The following is a 16,946-nucleotide window of genomic DNA, read 5'->3' on the forward strand; positions in this document are numbered from 1 at the left end:
TCCACATTACTTTAGTTCCTGTGAGGCACCTGAAGGGTTAATAAACTTCTTTGATGTGGGCTTTGAGTACCTTGAGGGGTGCAGATTTTAGAATGGGGTCACTTTTTTGGTATTTTCTGTCACCTAGGCCTCTCAAAGTCACTTCAAATGTGATGTGGTCCCTAAAAAAATGGTTTTGTAAATTTTGTTGAAAAAATGGAAATTGCTGATGAACTTTGAACCCTTCTAACTCCTAACCCCAAAAAATTTTGTTTCAAAATTGCGCTGATGTAAAGTAGACAAGTGGGAAATGTTATTTATTAACTATTTGTGTGACATAACTCTCTGGTTTATGTGCATAAAAATTAAAAGTTTTGAAAATTGCAAAAATTTTAAATTTTTTTGTCAAATTTCAGATTTTTTCACAAATAAAAAAAAAAAATATCATCCTAAATTTACCTCTAACATGAAGCCCAATATGTCACGAAAAAACAATCTCAGAATCACCGGGATCCATTGAAGCGTTCCAGAGTTATAGCCTTATAAAGGGACACTGGTCAAAATTACAAAAAATGGCCTGGGCATTAAGTACAAAACTGGCTTCGTCCTTAAGGGGTTAAAATATGTTTCTCTCTAAAATGCCTGAGCGTTTTATAGTCAAACAAACCTGCCTGAGTTTATACCATCAGAGACTGGTCATGCCCACTGATTGGGCAGCATCTATATCAGCTATCAGGTTCACTTTAGAGGAAATTTGATATGAAATAAAAAGTATGCACATGATTTCTCTGTAAGATTAAATTGTATAATCTTGCATAGTTTAACCCTTCAGCCCCTGGGCACTTTCCGTTTTTGCGTTTTTGTTTTTTGCTCTTTTCTTCCGAGAGCCGTAACTTTTATATTATTCCGTCAATCTTGCCATATGAGGGCTTGTTTTTTGCGGGACGAGTTGTACTTTTAAATGAAACCATAGGTTTTACCATATATTGTACTGGAAAACAGCAAAAAAATCCAAGTGTGGAAAAACTGCAAAAAAAGTGTGATCAGCACAATAGTTTTTGGGATGTTTTATTCACAGTGTTCACTATATGATAAATACTGATGTATCTATGTGATGCCTCAGGTCGGTGCGAGTTTGTAGACACCAAATGTATAGGTTTACTTGTATCTAAGGGGTTAAAAAAAATTCACAAGTTTGCCTAATAAAAGTGGCGCACGTTTTGCGCCATTTTCCGAAACACGTAGCGTTCTTATTTTCTTCATCGTTCCTATGGGAGACCCAGACCATGGGTGTATAGCTTCTGCCTCCGGAGGACACACAAAGTACTACACTAAAAAGTGTAGCTCCTCCCTCCGAGCATATACACCCCTGGATAACCAAATATAGCCAGTTCAATGCTTTGTGTTCAGGAGGCACACATCCACACATGCATTCTCATCTAATTTTTGATTTTAAAGAGTTTGAAAAAAAGCGGGTCCAAGCCTGGACCCCCGGCATGTCCCTTCTCACCCCACTGTGTCGGCGGTGTTGTTAAGGTTGATTTCAGGGCTGGAGCCTTACATGCCGCGCTCCTTCACCATCCCTCGGGCTCTGGCTTGAAGTGGGAGCCAGCACGGTTCTCACTGCCTTGCAGGAGACCGGTCTCCATCCGCAGCCCTTTCAGGATCCTGCCGGACGGAGCACTCATCCCTCAGGGACCTGGCCCCTGCGTCTTCACAAGCTAAGTATTTGAGATGCTATTGTCAGGGGGTCCCTTGCCTTTATTATTGGGGAGAGTGTGTTATTTAACTTTTGTGACATTTCCGGCCGGTTCTCTGGTTTTCACCTGAGAACCGCGCCGAGGGTGCCTGCGCGCCGGCCACATTGTAAAATTTAGGCCCCGGCTTCGCCTGCGGCCTAGTTTCGCTTTCACTGCCCCTGCATGTCAGTCATGCAGAGGGACAGTGCGGCGCCGCCCACCGGCCGTTCGGCACAGGGGAGGACACTCCTCTCTGAGGAGATGTTTCCCTCCCCTGTATATCTCCTTGGCCCTCCGGATCCCGCCCTTTGACTAGGCCCCGCCCCCTCTCCTCGCTCCGGCGCCATTTTATCGGCGTTCTCACACCGATCGGCGCTGGCTGCAGCATCTCTGCATAATCTGTCTGGGGGGTCCGAGCTGTGGGATCCGTAGGGCACACAAACGGTCTGGTAAGCCACAACCTCCGGTTGTGGACCTTCTTATACATTCTCTGGGGGTCATTCTGGCTTGGAAGGCAGACGCTTCTCAGAGCCCCCACCTCAGCAGCATGTCTCACACTAGGAGCAAGGCTGCAAGGCTGTACTCAATATGCACTGCATGTAAGCTCGTACTGCCTGAACCGAGCACATATCCACATTATGATGCCTGCTCTAACATGGTGGTGCCTCAGCCTGGAGTCTCCCCAGTGGTCCCTCCGGCTGCTCCGGCCCTGGTGGCTGAACCCCCGGCTTGGGTAGAATTGTTCTCTAAGTCTATCTCCCAGTCCTTTGCCGACTCCATGGGAGAGTTGTCCCGGACTCTGCTGAGCATGCATCAGCCCCCTTCTCAGGGCGCCTCTGCTGCTACGGCTCGCTCTGCAGAGCTCACAGAGGATTCTTCATCTGCTCCCAGACCCCGTCCTCCTAAAAGGAGACGCAGGGTCCCCTCTCCTTCCTCGTCCCGCGGCTCTGATTCACGAGCTGACTCGCAGGACGAGGAGGATATCTTTACTGGGGGCTCGGACGCTACCTCCATGTGCCCCATTGATCTGACCGAGGGTGACGCAGATGTTAGTGATTTGATTGCGTCCATTAATTCTGTACTGGACCTCAACCCGCCAGTATCAGAGGAGCAACCCTCTCTGGCAGAAAAGCACCAGTTTACCTTGCCTAAGAGAACAAGGAGTGTGTTCTTTAACCACTCCAGTTTTCAGGCCACTGTGACCAAGCCCAGAGCCTGTCCTGACAAACACTTCCCAAAGCGTGGTTCTGATGACCGTTTTCCTTTTCCACCAGAGGTGGTCAAGAAGTGGGCTCACTCACCAAAGGTAGACCCTCCGGTGTCTAGACTCTCAGCCCGGACAGTTGTATCAGTGGCTGATGGCACCTCACTTAAGGATCCCACTGACCGCCAGGTTGACCTCCTGGCCAAGTCTGCATATGAGGCGGCAGGGGCCTCGTTCTCCCCATCCTTTGCTGCAGTGTGGGCTCTCAAAGCCATCTCTGCTTCTCTAGAAGAGATGCATTCCCTCACTAGGGACTCTATGCCTGAAATGGTTGCCTTAACTTCCCAGGCTTCAGCCTTTTCATCCTACGCCATGTCTGCCATGCTGGAGGCTTCTCACCGCACTGCGGTGGCTTTCGCTAATTCCCTCGCTATCCGCAGGATCTTGTGGCTTCGAGAGTGGAAGGCAGACGCTTCTTCAAAGAAATACCTTGCTGGGCTCCCATTTGCTGGGTCCAGGCTGTTCGGTGAACAACTGGATGAAATTATTAAGGAAGCTACTGGCGGGAAGAGTACTTTCTTGCCACAGACTAAAACCAGGAAACCTGTCCAGGGAAGGAACCAGTTGAGGTTTCGTTCATTTCGTTCCTCTAACTGGTCATCCTCTAAGCCCTCGGCCTCGTCCACTAACTCAGCCAAGGACCAGAAGCCCAACTGGCGCAAGAAGCCGCGTCCACAGAAGTCCGCAGGAGCTGCTGCCAACAAGGCAGCCTCCTCTTGACTATCTGGCCGAACCAGCAACGTCCTTGGTCGGTGGCGGGCTCTCCCACTTTGGCGACGTGTGGTTTCAACACGTCTCCGATCAGTGGGTGCGGGAGATCATCTCACACGGCTATAGGATAGAATTCTCTTCCAGCCCGCCAAACAGATTTTTTTCTGTCAACTCCCCCCCTGCTCCAAGGCCGCCGCCTTCTCTCAGGCCGTCGCATCCTTGCAGGCCAACGGAGTAATTGTACTGGTTCCCGCCCGGGAACGGTTCAGAGGTTTCTACTCAAATCTCTTCCTAGTTCCCAAAAAGGACGGTTCCTTCCGGCCCATCCTGGATCTCAAGCTTCTCAACAAGCATGTTCAAGTGCGGCATTTTCGCATGGAGTCTCTGCGATCAGTCATTGCCTCAATGACCCAAGGAGATTTCCTGGCATCCATCGACATCAGAGATGCCTATCTGCATGTGCCAATTGCAGTTTCACACCAGCGTTGGCTACGTTTTGCAATCGGAGAGGAACACTTCCAATTCGTGGCTCTCCCCTTTGGGTTAGCCACGGCCCCTCGAGTATTCACCAAGGTTATGGCAGCAGTGGTTGCGGTTCTGCACCTCCAGGGGTTGGCAGTGATTCCTTACCTGGACGACCTTCTAGTCAAGGCTTCATCCAGTGCAGACTGTCAGCGGAGTGTCTCGCTCACTCTCGCCACTCTTGTTCAATTCGGGTGGCTTGTCAATCTGCCCAAGTCCACTCTGACTCCGACCCAGAAACTCACGTACCTAGGGATGCAGTTCGAGACTCTGCCGGCACTTGTCAAGCTGCCCTTAGTCAAACAGCAGTCCCTCCATCTGGCGGTGCGCTCTCTGCTGAGGCCCCGCCGTCATTCCATCAGGCACCTAATGCAGGTGCTGGGTCAGATGGTGGCTTCAATGGAAGCGGTTCCCTTTGCCCAGTTCCATCTGCGTCCTCTGCAGCTGGACATTCTCCGCTGTTGGGACAAGCGGACTTCTTCCTTGCATAGGTTGGTGGCTCTGTCGACACAGACCAGGGGCTCCCTTCAGTGGTGGCTTCGGCCCCTCTCTCTGTCTCAGGGACGCTCCTTCCTGGCCCGTCCTGGGTGATTCTCACCACGGATGCCAGTCTATCCGGCTGGGGAGCAGTATACCTCCACCACCGAGCACAGGGCACTTGGACTCCGTCCGAATCAGCCCTCTCGATCAACGTGCTGGAAATCAGAGCTGTGCTCCTAGCTCTCGTAGCCTTTCACCACCTGTTGGCGGGCAAGCACATTCGAGTCCAGTCAGACAACGCGACAGCGGTTGCCTACATCAATGACCAGGGCGGGACTCGCAGCCGCCTGGCAATGTTGGAGGTCCAACGCAGTCTTCAATGGGCGGAGGACTCCAAGTCCACCATATCCGCAGTCCACATCCCAGGCGTAGAAAACTGGAGGCAGATTATCTCAGCCGTCAGGCCGTGGACAGCGGCAAGTGGGCTCTGCATCCGGCAGTGTTTCGGTCAATCTGCCGCAAGTGGGGCACTCTGGAAGTGGATCTAATGGCATCCCGGCACAACAACAAGGTCCCGGTTTACGTGGCTCGCTCCCACGATCCTCAAGCCTTTGCAGCGGACGCGATGGTTCAAGATTGGTCCCAGTTTCGTCTGTCTTACGTGTTTCCCCCTCTAGCTCTCTTGCCCAGAGTCCTGCGTAAGATCAGAATGGAGGGCCGTCGGGTCATCCTCATTGCTCCAGACTGGCCCAGGCGAGCTTGGTACCCAGACCTGCTCCATCTGTCCGTAGAGGTGCCATGGCATCTCCCGGACCGCCCAGACCTTCTCTCACAAGGTCCGTTTTTCCGCCAGAATTCTGCGGCTCTCAGATTGACGGCGTGGCTCTTGAGTCCTGGATCTTGACGACTTCTGGCATTCCTCCTGAAGTCATCTCCACTATGACTCGGGCTCGGAAGTCTTCCTCGGCCAAAATTTATCACAGGACTTGGAGAATTTTCCTGTCCTGGTGTCGTTCTTCCGGCCATGCCCCTTGGCCTTTTTCCTTGCCGACCATCCTGTCCTTTCTACAGTCCGGTCTGCAGCTAGGACTTTCCCTCAATTCCCTCAAGGGACAGGTCTCGGCTCTGTCAGTGTTGTTCCAGCGGCGTATCGCCCAGCTGGCTCAGGTGCGCACCTTTATGCAGGGCGCATCTCACATCATTCCGCCTTACCGGCGGCCTTTGGATCCCTGGGACCTTAATCTGGTCCTCACGGCCTTACAGAAACCCCCTTTTGAGCCTCTTATGGAGGTTTCTTTGTTTCGTCTTTCACAGAAAGTCGTCTTTCTAGTGGCCATAACTTCTCTCAGGAGAGTCTCTTATTTAGCTGCGCTCTCTTCGGAGTCACCTTTTTTGTTTTTTCATCAAGACAAGGTGGTTCTCCGTCCGACTCCGGGCCTTCTCCCTAAGGTGGTGTCTCCTTTCCACCTTAACCAGGACATTTCATTGTCTTCCTTTTGTCCGGCTCCTGTTCATCGCTTTGAGAAAGCGTTGCATACTTTAGATCTGGTGCGGGCGCTCCGGATCTATGTGTCACGCACCGCTGTTCTTAGGCGGTGCACCTCTCTTTTTGTGCTGACCACAGGTCGGCGTAAGGGCCTCTCGGCTTCTAAACCGACCCTGGCTCGTTGGATTAGGTCGGCCATTTCTGATGCCTACCAGTGTACTCAAGTGCCTCCCCCGCCAGGGATCAAGGCACACTCGACCAGAGCTGTCGGTGCCTCTTGGGCTTTCAGGCACCAGGCTACGGCTCAGCAGGTCTGTCAGGCTGCCAGTTGGTCTAGTCTGCATACCTTTTCGAAGCACTACCAAGTGCATGCCCATGCTTCGGCAGATGCGAGCTTGGGCAGACGCATCCTCCAGGCGGCTGTCGCCCATTTGTGAAGTTAGGTTTCGCCTACTTCTCAGTTTCTGTTTATTTCCCACCCATGGACTGCTTTGAGACGTCCCATGGTCTGGGTCTCCCATAGGAACGATGAAGAAAAAGAGAATTTTGTTTACTTACCGTAAATTCTTTTTCTTATAGTTCCGTAATGGGAGACCCAGCACCCTCCCTGTTGCCTGTTGGCAGTTTCTTGTTCTGCGTGTTATCACCGGCTGTTGTTGTAGACAGAGGTTCCGGTTGTTCCAGTTTTTGCTCTATCTCTACTGGTGGGTGGCTATTCTCCTTCAGCTTTTGCACTAAACTGGCTAGATGTGGTCATCCAGGGGGTGTATATGCTCGGAGGAAGGAGCTACACTTTTTGGTGTAGTACTTTGTGTGTCCTCCGGAGGCAGAAGCTATACTCCCATGGTCTGGGTCTCCCATTACGGAACTATAAGAAAAAGAATTTACGGTAAGTAAACAAAATTCTCTTTTTTTGGGATCTATGGCTCAGTGATGGCTTATTTTTTGCGTCTCGAGCTGACGTTTATAATGGTACCATTTTTGCGCAGATGCTACGTTTTGATTGTCTGTTATTGCATTTTGCATAAAACTTGCGGCGACCAAAAAACGTAATTTTGGCGTTTGGAATTTTTTTGCCACTACGCCGTTTACCAATCAGATTAATTGATTTTATATTTTGATAGATCGGGCATTTCTGAATGCGGCGATACCAAATATGTGTATATTTATTTATATTTTAACCCTTTAATTAATTTTCAATGGGGGGAAAGGGTGGTGATTTGAACTTTTAGGTTTTTTTTTATTTTTTAAAACTTTTTTTTTTACTTTTTTTTTTTTATTTTACTAGTCCCCCTAGGGGGCTATAGCGATCAGCAATCCGATCGCTATTATCTATCTGCTGATCACAGCAATACAGCTGTAAACAGCAGATTCAGTCACTTTGTTTTTCCCTCTGGTCTCGGCCGAGGGAAAACGAAAGTGAAACATCATAGCAGCAGGCGTCATCACATGACCCTGTGCTACGATGGCACACGTGACTTCCGGTGGGGGCGGCGGTAAGTAAAAAACATGGCCGCGCGCATTTAAATCTTGCTGCCATACTTTGGCAGCAAGATTTAAGGGGTTAATGGCCGCGGGTGGAAGCGATTCCACCCGCGGCTAGCAGGCACACATGTCAGCTGTTGAAACAGCTGATATGCGTGCCGATCCACGCCGCCTGCCCGCGGCAGGGGCGGGGCTTAACGGGACACGATCCTGGACGGATAGATCCGTCCAAGGTCGTGAAGGAGTTAAAGGGAATGTATCAGCTACATTTGTTTTAACTAAATAAAAACAAGCAGTAAAACATATTTGTTGTAATTCTTTTTTTTTTGTTAGATTTTTTTTTTCCTTTTATGTATTTTATATATAAATATTAGGCGACCATCTGGCCTAAGCAGTTGTTCTGATCCTGCTAACCCTATTTAAAGATATCCTTTACAGGTCTGAAACAAATATTAATTCTAACCCTAAATGCCTATCTATTTATTGTAATAATCTAATCTTTTCTTTTCTACTATACTTTTAATTATAAAGTTTTATCAAAAAATACCCCCCCCCCCCCCCAAAAATTACATGTGCATGGGACTTACCAAAAGATTTACAACAACCCCATATATCGCCATAGTCTACTGGGTAAAAAGAGATTCATGCAAAAATATAAAATATATATTTTGTTTATTAATCATCTTATTTTTTAAAAAAAGACAAAAACCTTGAGAATTAACAGGGAAAAACACTCCTAAGAGGGAACACCAAAATTGATGCCGGGATAGATAAAAATATATATATATTTTTGTTATAAAATTGCACCTTATATGCAGCAGCACTTTAAGGGAATATTGTCCTTATATTTATTACGACAGTGCACTTTCTATGCAGCTGCACTATAAAGGGATATTGCCCTCATAAGTATAATTATTGCAACATTTCACTTTTGTACAGCTGCATTGCAAAAAAAGTATTGCTTTTTATGCTGTCAAATGTGAACATATTATTTTACAACTTTACACATTATGTATATTTGCACCTAAAAATAGTATCGCCTTGTGTAATTTCTTTATCTATCCCAGCATCAATTTTGGTATTTCTTCTTAGGAGTGTTTTTACCCGTTTATTCTAATTTTTTTTGTCTTTTTAAATAATAAGATTATTAAAAAATATGTATTTTACTCTATTTGCATGGATCTATTTTTACCCATTAGCCTATGGCGATATATGAGGTTGTTGTTTAATTATAAAGTCCTTACCATTCCCTCTCTACTCCCTCTAACTGCTTTATTTTTTAATTTTACCTGCTTCCATTTTGATGACGCTTTGTTTGAGAATCCCCAGTGCATGCTGGGATACTCAAACAAGATGTCATCAGGAGGCAGAGACTTTGGCTCCCTTGTCAGTGTGTAATATAGTTTTCAGTGCACACTGACAGTGCGCTTTCTCACTGGCTCTAATGAGAAGTGACGAGTTAGCAAGAGAGTGCACTGTTAGTGCACATTGTAAAGAGAGCAGAGATCAACCCCACCCCCAAAAACAGACATCACTGATAACTCTTCGTTTAAGGGTGGGGACAGAGTCTCTGGCACTGACTGCAGCCTCTGCCCCCTGATGACATCTTGTTTCAGTATCCCAGCATGCATTGGGGATTCTGAAACAAAGCATTATCAAGACGGAAGTAGATAAAAAAAATAATGCAGTTAAATAGAGTGGAGAGGGATTGAGTGGGACTTTTTAATTAAAGTGTATTAGAAAGGAGAATAGATTATTACAATATATAGGTATTTAGGATTAAAATCAATATTAGTTTTGGACTACCCCTTTAAAGATACGCCATCCTATCTATGCTAAAATGACCTTTTTGAAGCAGATTCACAGGTAGGAAGCTAAATGTATAAAATAATGAATGTAGAAGTTATGTTTTAAAATATGTAGTTAAATAGCGGGGTTTGTCAGAAATAATTTCATGTACATTGTTTATTTTTAATTGAAGCCTAATGCTGCCCTATTTGAAGCCTGCTGCAATGAACGTATTCAGCAGTTTGACGATGAGGAGGAGGATATTTGGGAAGAAAAAGAGATTGGTTATGGCACACAGGTTAAGTCTAGAACTCGGTAAGTAGAAAAAACCTTTCCTTTATTGATTTCCCAGGCTGATGGCTTACAAGTATTACTATGTCATAGAATATTTTAGATTGAAAACTGTGCATGTATTGCCATTTAATACGTTATTAATCTAGAGCTGATCCTAGACCGGAGATATTCGTCATGGTTTTCCACCGTATTGAGCAGCCAAGTTGTCACTCTACATCTTGCTTTAAAGGAATGGGTGATCCAATGGGCTCAATTCCAACATGTCTAATCATATTGTTTTACTTGTATGTCTGAGATGCCCATCTCCTCCTCTCTGAGTGGCTCTATTTATGAAGAGGTTGGGTAGAGTGATTAGGTAGAGTTTACCAGTGGGAATAAAATAAAAGTAAAAGCTGGCCTCTTTTTACCTGGTGACAGGTCATCTTTAACCCCTTCACGTCCTATTTTAACGTGACTTAACGACCAGGGACGTAATTTTACGGCCTAAACTTCATTTGATTGCCGTGGCCATAGCAACGGCTTTCAAATGATGTCCCCTGCTGTTTCTTACAGCAGGGGACCTTTGCTTGACCCCAGGGGGGGGCATCGCCAACCCCCATCGACGATCGATGTGATTGGCTGTTCAAATCTGGACCGCCAACCACATCATTCGCACTGATTTCGGCAAAAATAATGCCCGAATTAGTGCGATACTATGTGATCCTGCTATGAGATGCCGTAGCAGCTACAGCAGATCATAGGTGGGTCTCAAACATGTCGCCCCCAGCCCCTGCAGCACTGATTGGAGTGATCGTGCTATGACGCGCAATCGCTCCAATCAGTGTGCAGTGGGGCGGTCTGATCTGGAGGTGGCCGCCCTCCCCAGGCCTGTGCTGGACTGGGGAGCCTCCCCCAACATGTCTGCAGCGTGCACTGGCTGGTACTTGTGGTACCACGCCACCGCTGCTGCCGATGTCACCTTCTTCTGCTCCTGCTCCACGTGAGTATTCCGTTCCCCTTGCAGCCCCTGCGTGGTCCTGTTATGGCCCCTGCGCGCTCCCGTTATGACCCCTGCGTGCACCCGTTAAGGCCCCTGCACGTGCCCCCCGCGATCTGCCCCCCCCACGCCCTGATCTGCCCCCCCGACATCCCGATCTGCTCCCCCCGCGATCTGCCTGCCTCCTCTGTCCTCTCTATTCTGCTTCCTTCCTTCTTTGCTTCTCCGGTATCCCCCTCTGCTCTCCCCTTCTGCTCTCCCCCTCCCCTCTCCCCTCGACGTCCTCTTACCTGCCTTCACCGGGTCGTCCGAGGTCTTCACTGGCCCGATCACATCTGCCTCCATCGCTGGGTCCTTCCTGGGTCTTCTGCTGATCTGTCCAGCTGTCTATCTCGCTTGCCTTCTGTTCCTCCTGCAATTCTTCTGGTAAGTGATCCTCCTGCTAATCCTCTGGGTACTGTGAGTATAACTTTTTTTTTTTCCCCTGTATCCTGTCCATTTTTACACCTCATCTGTCCGTGCGTCCCGCCGAGCACTGATCACGGATGCAGATAACGGATCTGCATCCGTGGTCAATTTTTGCCGTGACTTTTTTTTTTTCTGTATCCCCAACGCGTTTTGTATCGCATCCGTCTGTGCGTCCCGCCGAGCGCTGATCAGGGATGCAGATAACGGATCGGCATCCCTGCTCAATTTTTGGCGTGACTTTTTTCCGTATCCGCGACGCTTTTTGTATCGCATCTGTCTGTGCGTCCCACCGAGCGCTAATCAGGGATGCACATAACGGATCTGCATCCGTGGTCAATTTTTGGCGTGACTTTTTTCCGTATCCGCAACGCTTTTTGTATCGCATCCATCCGTGCATCCCGCCGAGCGCTGATCAGGGATGCACATAACGGATCGGCATCCCTGCTCAATTTTTGTCGTGACATTTTTACGTATTCGCGACGCTTTTTGTATCACATCCGTCCGTGTGTCCCGCCAAGCGCTGATCAGGGATGCACATAACGGATCTGCATCCCTTTTCAATTTTTGGCGTGAGTTTTTCTTTTTTTTCCGTATCCCCGACGCTTTTTATATCTCATCCGACCGTGCGTCCTGCAGCGGCCGATCAGTGCACCGTGTCTGTGCGTTTGAAAAGTCAAATGGCGTTCCTTCTCTTCTGAGCCCCACCATGCGCCCAAACAATTTATTTCCACCACATATGAGGTATCTGCGTACTCAGGAAAAATTGCACAAGACGTTTTATGGTGCAGTTTTTCCTGATACCGTTGTAAAAAAAAAAAAGCTACCTGGTTGATGCAAACATTTTGTGGTAAAAAAAAAAAAATAATAATTCACGGTTCAACGTTATCAACTTCTGTGGAGCCCCTGGGGTTGCAAGGGGCTCACCAAACATCTAGATAAATTCCTTGAGGGGTCTAGTTTCCAAAATGGGGCCACTGTTTAGGCACCATAGGGGGTCTCCAAACATGACATGGCGTCCGCTAATGATTCCAACCAATTTTGCTGTCAAATGGTGCGCCTTCTCTTCTGAGCCCCGCTATGCGCCCAAACAATTACTTTCCACCACATATGAGGTATCGTCGTACTCAGGAGAAATTGCACAATACGTTTTATGGTACATTTTTTCCTGATACCCTTGTGAAAAAAAGCTACGTGGTTCAAGTAACAGTTTTGTGGTGAAAAAAAAAATTGTATTCATGGCTCAACATTTTAAACTTCTGTGGAGCCCCTTGGGGCTCGCTAAACATCTAGATAAATTCCTTGAGGGGTCTAGTTTCCAAATTGGGGTCACTTGTGGGGGAGCTCCATTGTTTAGGCCCTCAGGGGGTCTCCAAATGCAACATTACGTCAGCTAATGATTCCAACCAATTTTGCTTTCAAATGGTGCTCTTTCTCTTCGGAGCCCCGCCATGCGCCCAAACAATTACTTTCCACCACATATGATGTATCGTCGTACTCAGGAAAAAATGCACTATAAATTTCATGGTGCATTTTTTCCTGATACCCTTGTGAAAAAAAAAGCTACCTAGTTGAAGCAACAGTTTTGTGATAAAAATGTAATTTTTTTCTTTTCACTGCTCAACGTTATAAACTTCTGTGAAGCCCCCAGGTGTTCAAAGTGCACACCAAACATCTAGAAAAATTATTTGAGGGCTCTAGTTTCCAAAATGGGGTCACTTTTGGGGGAGCTCCATTGTTTAGGTACCTCAGGGGGTCTTCAAACCCGACATGGCGTCCGCTAATGAGTGCAGCTAATTTTGCAGTCAAAAATTCAAATGGCGCTCCTTGCCTTCCGAGCCCTGTCGTGTGCCCAAACTTTTGATTTCCATCACATATGGGGTATCTGCGTACTCAGGAGAAAATGCACAATACATTTTATGGTGCATTTTTTCCTTATACCCTTGTGGAAAAAAAAGCTACCTAGTTGAAGCAACAGTTTTGTGGTAAAAAAAAATAAATTTTCTTTTCACGGCTCAACGTTATAAACTTCTGTGAAGCCCCCAGGGGTTCAAAGTGTTCACCAAACATCTAGAAAAATTATTTGAGGGCTCTAGTTTCCAAAATGGGGTCACTTGTGGGGTAGCTCCATTGTTTAGGCACCTCAGGGGGTCTTCAAACCCGACATGGCGTCCGCTAATGAGTGCAGCTAATTTTGTGTTCAAAAATTCAAATGGTGCTCCTTCCCTTTCGAACTCTGCCGTGCGCCCAAACAATTGATTTTGTACCACATATGGGGTATCAGCGTACTCAGGAGAAAATGCACAATAAATTGTAGGGTGCACTTTCTCTTTTCTCCCTTGTGAAAAATTTTATGGCTAAAGTAACATTTTTGTGTTAAAAAGTAAAATTTTCATTTTTTCCTTCCACATTGCTTTGGTTGCTGTGGAGCACCTAAAGGGTTATTAAACTTCTTGGATGTGGTTTTGAGCAGAGTGAGGGGGGCAGATTTTAGAATGGGGTCACTTTTGGGTATTTTCTGTCACCTCGGCCTCTCAAATGTGATGTGGTCCCTAAAAAAAATTCTTTTGTAAATTTTGTTGGAAAAATGAGAATTTGCTGATTAACTTTGACCCCTTCTAACGAAAAAAAAAATTTGTTTCGAAAATTGCGCTGATGTAAAGTAGACATGTGGGAAATTTTATTTAGTAACTATTTTGTGTGACATATCTCTCAGATTTATAGGCATAAATTTTCAAAGTTTGAAAATTGCGAAATTTTCAAAATTTTTGCAAAATTTCCTAAATTTTCACAAATAAACAAAAAATATCGGCCTAAATTTACCACTGACATGAAGTACAATATGTCACGAAAAAACAATCTCAGAATCGCCAGGATCCGTTGAAGCGTTCCAGAGTTATAACCTGTCAAAGTGACACTGGTCAGAATTGCAAAAAATGGCCCGGTCATTAGGGTGTTTTAGTGGCCAGGAGTGAAGGGGTTAATATAATTATTTTTATTTCATTTGGCCGTGCCACAGTTTATACAACCAAAAACAAAATAATATGTAGTATCATTGCTTGTTGTGTTGGTATAGTGAGTTGTAGTCTTTTCCATTTTCTAGTATGATAATGAAGTTAAAGAAAAAAATCTTCAAGAAAATGTCATTAGTGAGATCTGACTCTGAATGTCTTGCCAGATTATTTCACACTATTCTAGAAGAAATAAAGTGTTTTTCCTTTCTCCCTATTCATTGATCTGACTTTTCAGTTGCAGGTTTGGAGTATCACAGTCTTCCGAAGACTCGTCACGCAGTGACTTGGAGAACGGGGAGCCAGAGAGCAGCCCTGCAACGGATGGCGATGGACAGGGGGGCTGTCCTAATGCCGAAACACCTCCGAATCTTAGCCCCATCAGTGGTAGTCCTCCCACAAATAGAGAAGGTACAGCATCAGAAGGTAAAGGCTGACACTTTAATGTTCCCTGCTTGTTATCTTTTGTTTATGTCCAAATGAAAAAAATCTTTCCTGTCTATAATAGTGTTTAATATTGAAGCGAGGGAAGAATTTGACCCGATTCCTATCGACCAGTCTTTGTCCTCTTGGTGAATATTAAATTGTTAGCTAAAATCCTGGCTAAATGATTGATAAACGTTCTGTCTGATGTGATCCAAGAAGACAAGTCAGACATTATGCCCCATAAATCACATGCAATTAATTTGAGGCATTTGTTTCTCAACTTACAAATGAGCTCATCTGATACTGGGAGTAGGGCGGTTTTATCCCTCAACGCTGCTAAGTCCTTTGACCACAACGAGTGGCGCTTTATGTGGGCTGTATTGGATAGGATGTGATTTTCTCCTTCTTATACTTCTTTAGTTAGGCTGCTGTATCGACCTCCGTCGGGTAGGCTTTAAGTAAGTGGCCAGCTGTCTAATACTTTTGAGTTTGGGATGTCCATCGAAAAGGGATGACAGCTGTTGCCCCTTCTCTTCGCATTGGCCATTGAGCCTTGGGCATGTGAGATTCAAAAGGGTTTGTTGGTTTTTACTGTGGATGAGCGGGTGAGAGCTTATGTGCTGATTACATTTTGCTCTTCCTGGGATATGTGACATCTTTGATTTGTCCACTGATGTCTATCTTGGCTGAGTTTGGTAGATGGTTTGGTCTATCGATTAACTGGGGCAAATAAGTGCTGATACATGTAGATCTCCTGCCTCCCTCTGAGGATCTGGAGCATTCTCAGATACAGATCATACTTACACTTAACTACCGAGGGATTGTATTTAGTGCTAGACCTAAGGGGTGCTTCACACACAGCGAGATCGCTGCTGAGTCACGTTTTTTGTGACCTCATTAGCGATCTCGCTGTGTGTGACACTGAGCAGCGATCTGGCCCCTGCTGTGAGATCGCTGCTCGTTACACACAGCCCTGGTTCGTTTTTTTATTGTTGCTCTCCCGCTGATAAGCACACATTGCTGTGTGTGACAGCGAGAGAGCAACAATCCTGAATGTACAGGGAGCAGGAGCCGGCGTCTGACAGCCTACGGTAAGCTGTAACCAAGGTAAACATCGGGTAACCAAGGTGGTTACCCGATATTTACCTTCGTTACCAGCCTCCGCCGCTCTCACGCTGCCAGCGCCGGCTCCCAGCTCTCTGCACATGTGGCTGCAGTACACATTGGGTAATTAAGCCGATGTGTACTGTAGCTAGGAGTGCAGGGAGCCAGCGCTAAGCAGTGTGCGCGGCTCCCTGCTCTCTGCACATGTAGCTGCAGTACACATCGGGTAATTAACCCGATGTGTACTGTAGCTAAGCGTGCAGGGAGCCAGCGCTAAGCAGTGTGCGCGGCTCCCTGCTCTCTGCACATGTAGCTGCAGTACACATCGGGTAATTAACCCGATGTGTACTGTAGCTAAGAGTGCAGGGAGCCAGCGCTAAGCAGTGTGCGCGGCTCCCTGCTCTCTGCACATGTTGCAGCACAGCGATGAGTGTCGTTATGATCGCTGCTTCGGCTGCTGTGTTTGACAGCTAAGCAGCGACATAACAGCGACTTACAAGGTCGCTGTTACGTCACAGAAAATGGTGACGTAACAGCGACGTCGTTGTCGCTGTCGCTTAGTGTGAACCCAGCTTAAAGACTATATAATGCTTACAGGGAAACTGTTTACAGATATATTTTTCTATGAAATGCCGGAGAAGCTGTAAACTTTGCAGAGAACCAGCGCAGAGCTGCCTGTCGGTCAAGGTGTTATGTATGTGCTTCAGTCACAATTATTTGACTGAATGTTGGTGTCTCCCAGGAGAAATAAAGATTATTTTGTGCCTTATAAAAAACATCACTTCACTTTATTATAGATGCCATGACTTCTGCGGACCACACATAGCCTAATTTTCTCTATATACAGAATCCTGCTGTCATTTCAGCTGGATAAACATTCACTTACAGACCAATTCAATAAGAAAGTTGATGTGAGTTCTGTGTCCACAGTGGAAAGAGGTTCTTGAGATAGTTCCCACACTGTCCCTTTGCAAATGCCAAAGGCTTTCACAAATATACCTCATTCACAGAGTTCATACGACACCAAGCTTTCTCCATAAGATAGGGGTCCATTTGGATCCAAAATATGCTAATGTAAGTTTGACTAGAGGTGGTTCGAGGGCAAATTAATTTTCATTCAAACTCCCTATCTATTTGATGCCATAAGCTAATCTATTTTCTAATATACTTGCTTTTAAAATTACTTGTCTATTTTGTTTTTTTCTCTTTCTGTCCG

General features: G+C 46.4%; 1 protein-coding gene across 3 annotated transcripts in view; it reads left to right on the forward strand.

The window, feature by feature from the left end:
• Positions 1-16,946, forward strand: part of PPP6R2 (protein phosphatase 6 regulatory subunit 2) — a 203,590-nt gene that overhangs the window by 129,021 nt on the left and 57,623 nt on the right. For all 3 annotated transcript variants that reach the window (XM_075345413.1, XM_075345415.1, XM_075345414.1), the window contains exons 18-19: positions 9,648-9,769; positions 14,439-14,626. In XM_075345413.1, the coding sequence (XP_075201528.1) occupies positions 9,648-9,769; positions 14,439-14,626 (310 nt within the window). The remainder of the gene's footprint in view (positions 1-9,647; positions 9,770-14,438; positions 14,627-16,946) is intronic.

Source organism: Anomaloglossus baeobatrachus, chromosome 4, assembly GCF_048569485.1.
Source record: "Anomaloglossus baeobatrachus isolate aAnoBae1 chromosome 4, aAnoBae1.hap1, whole genome shotgun sequence".
In the NCBI taxonomy this organism is placed as follows: Eukaryota; Metazoa; Chordata; class Amphibia; order Anura; family Aromobatidae; genus Anomaloglossus; species Anomaloglossus baeobatrachus.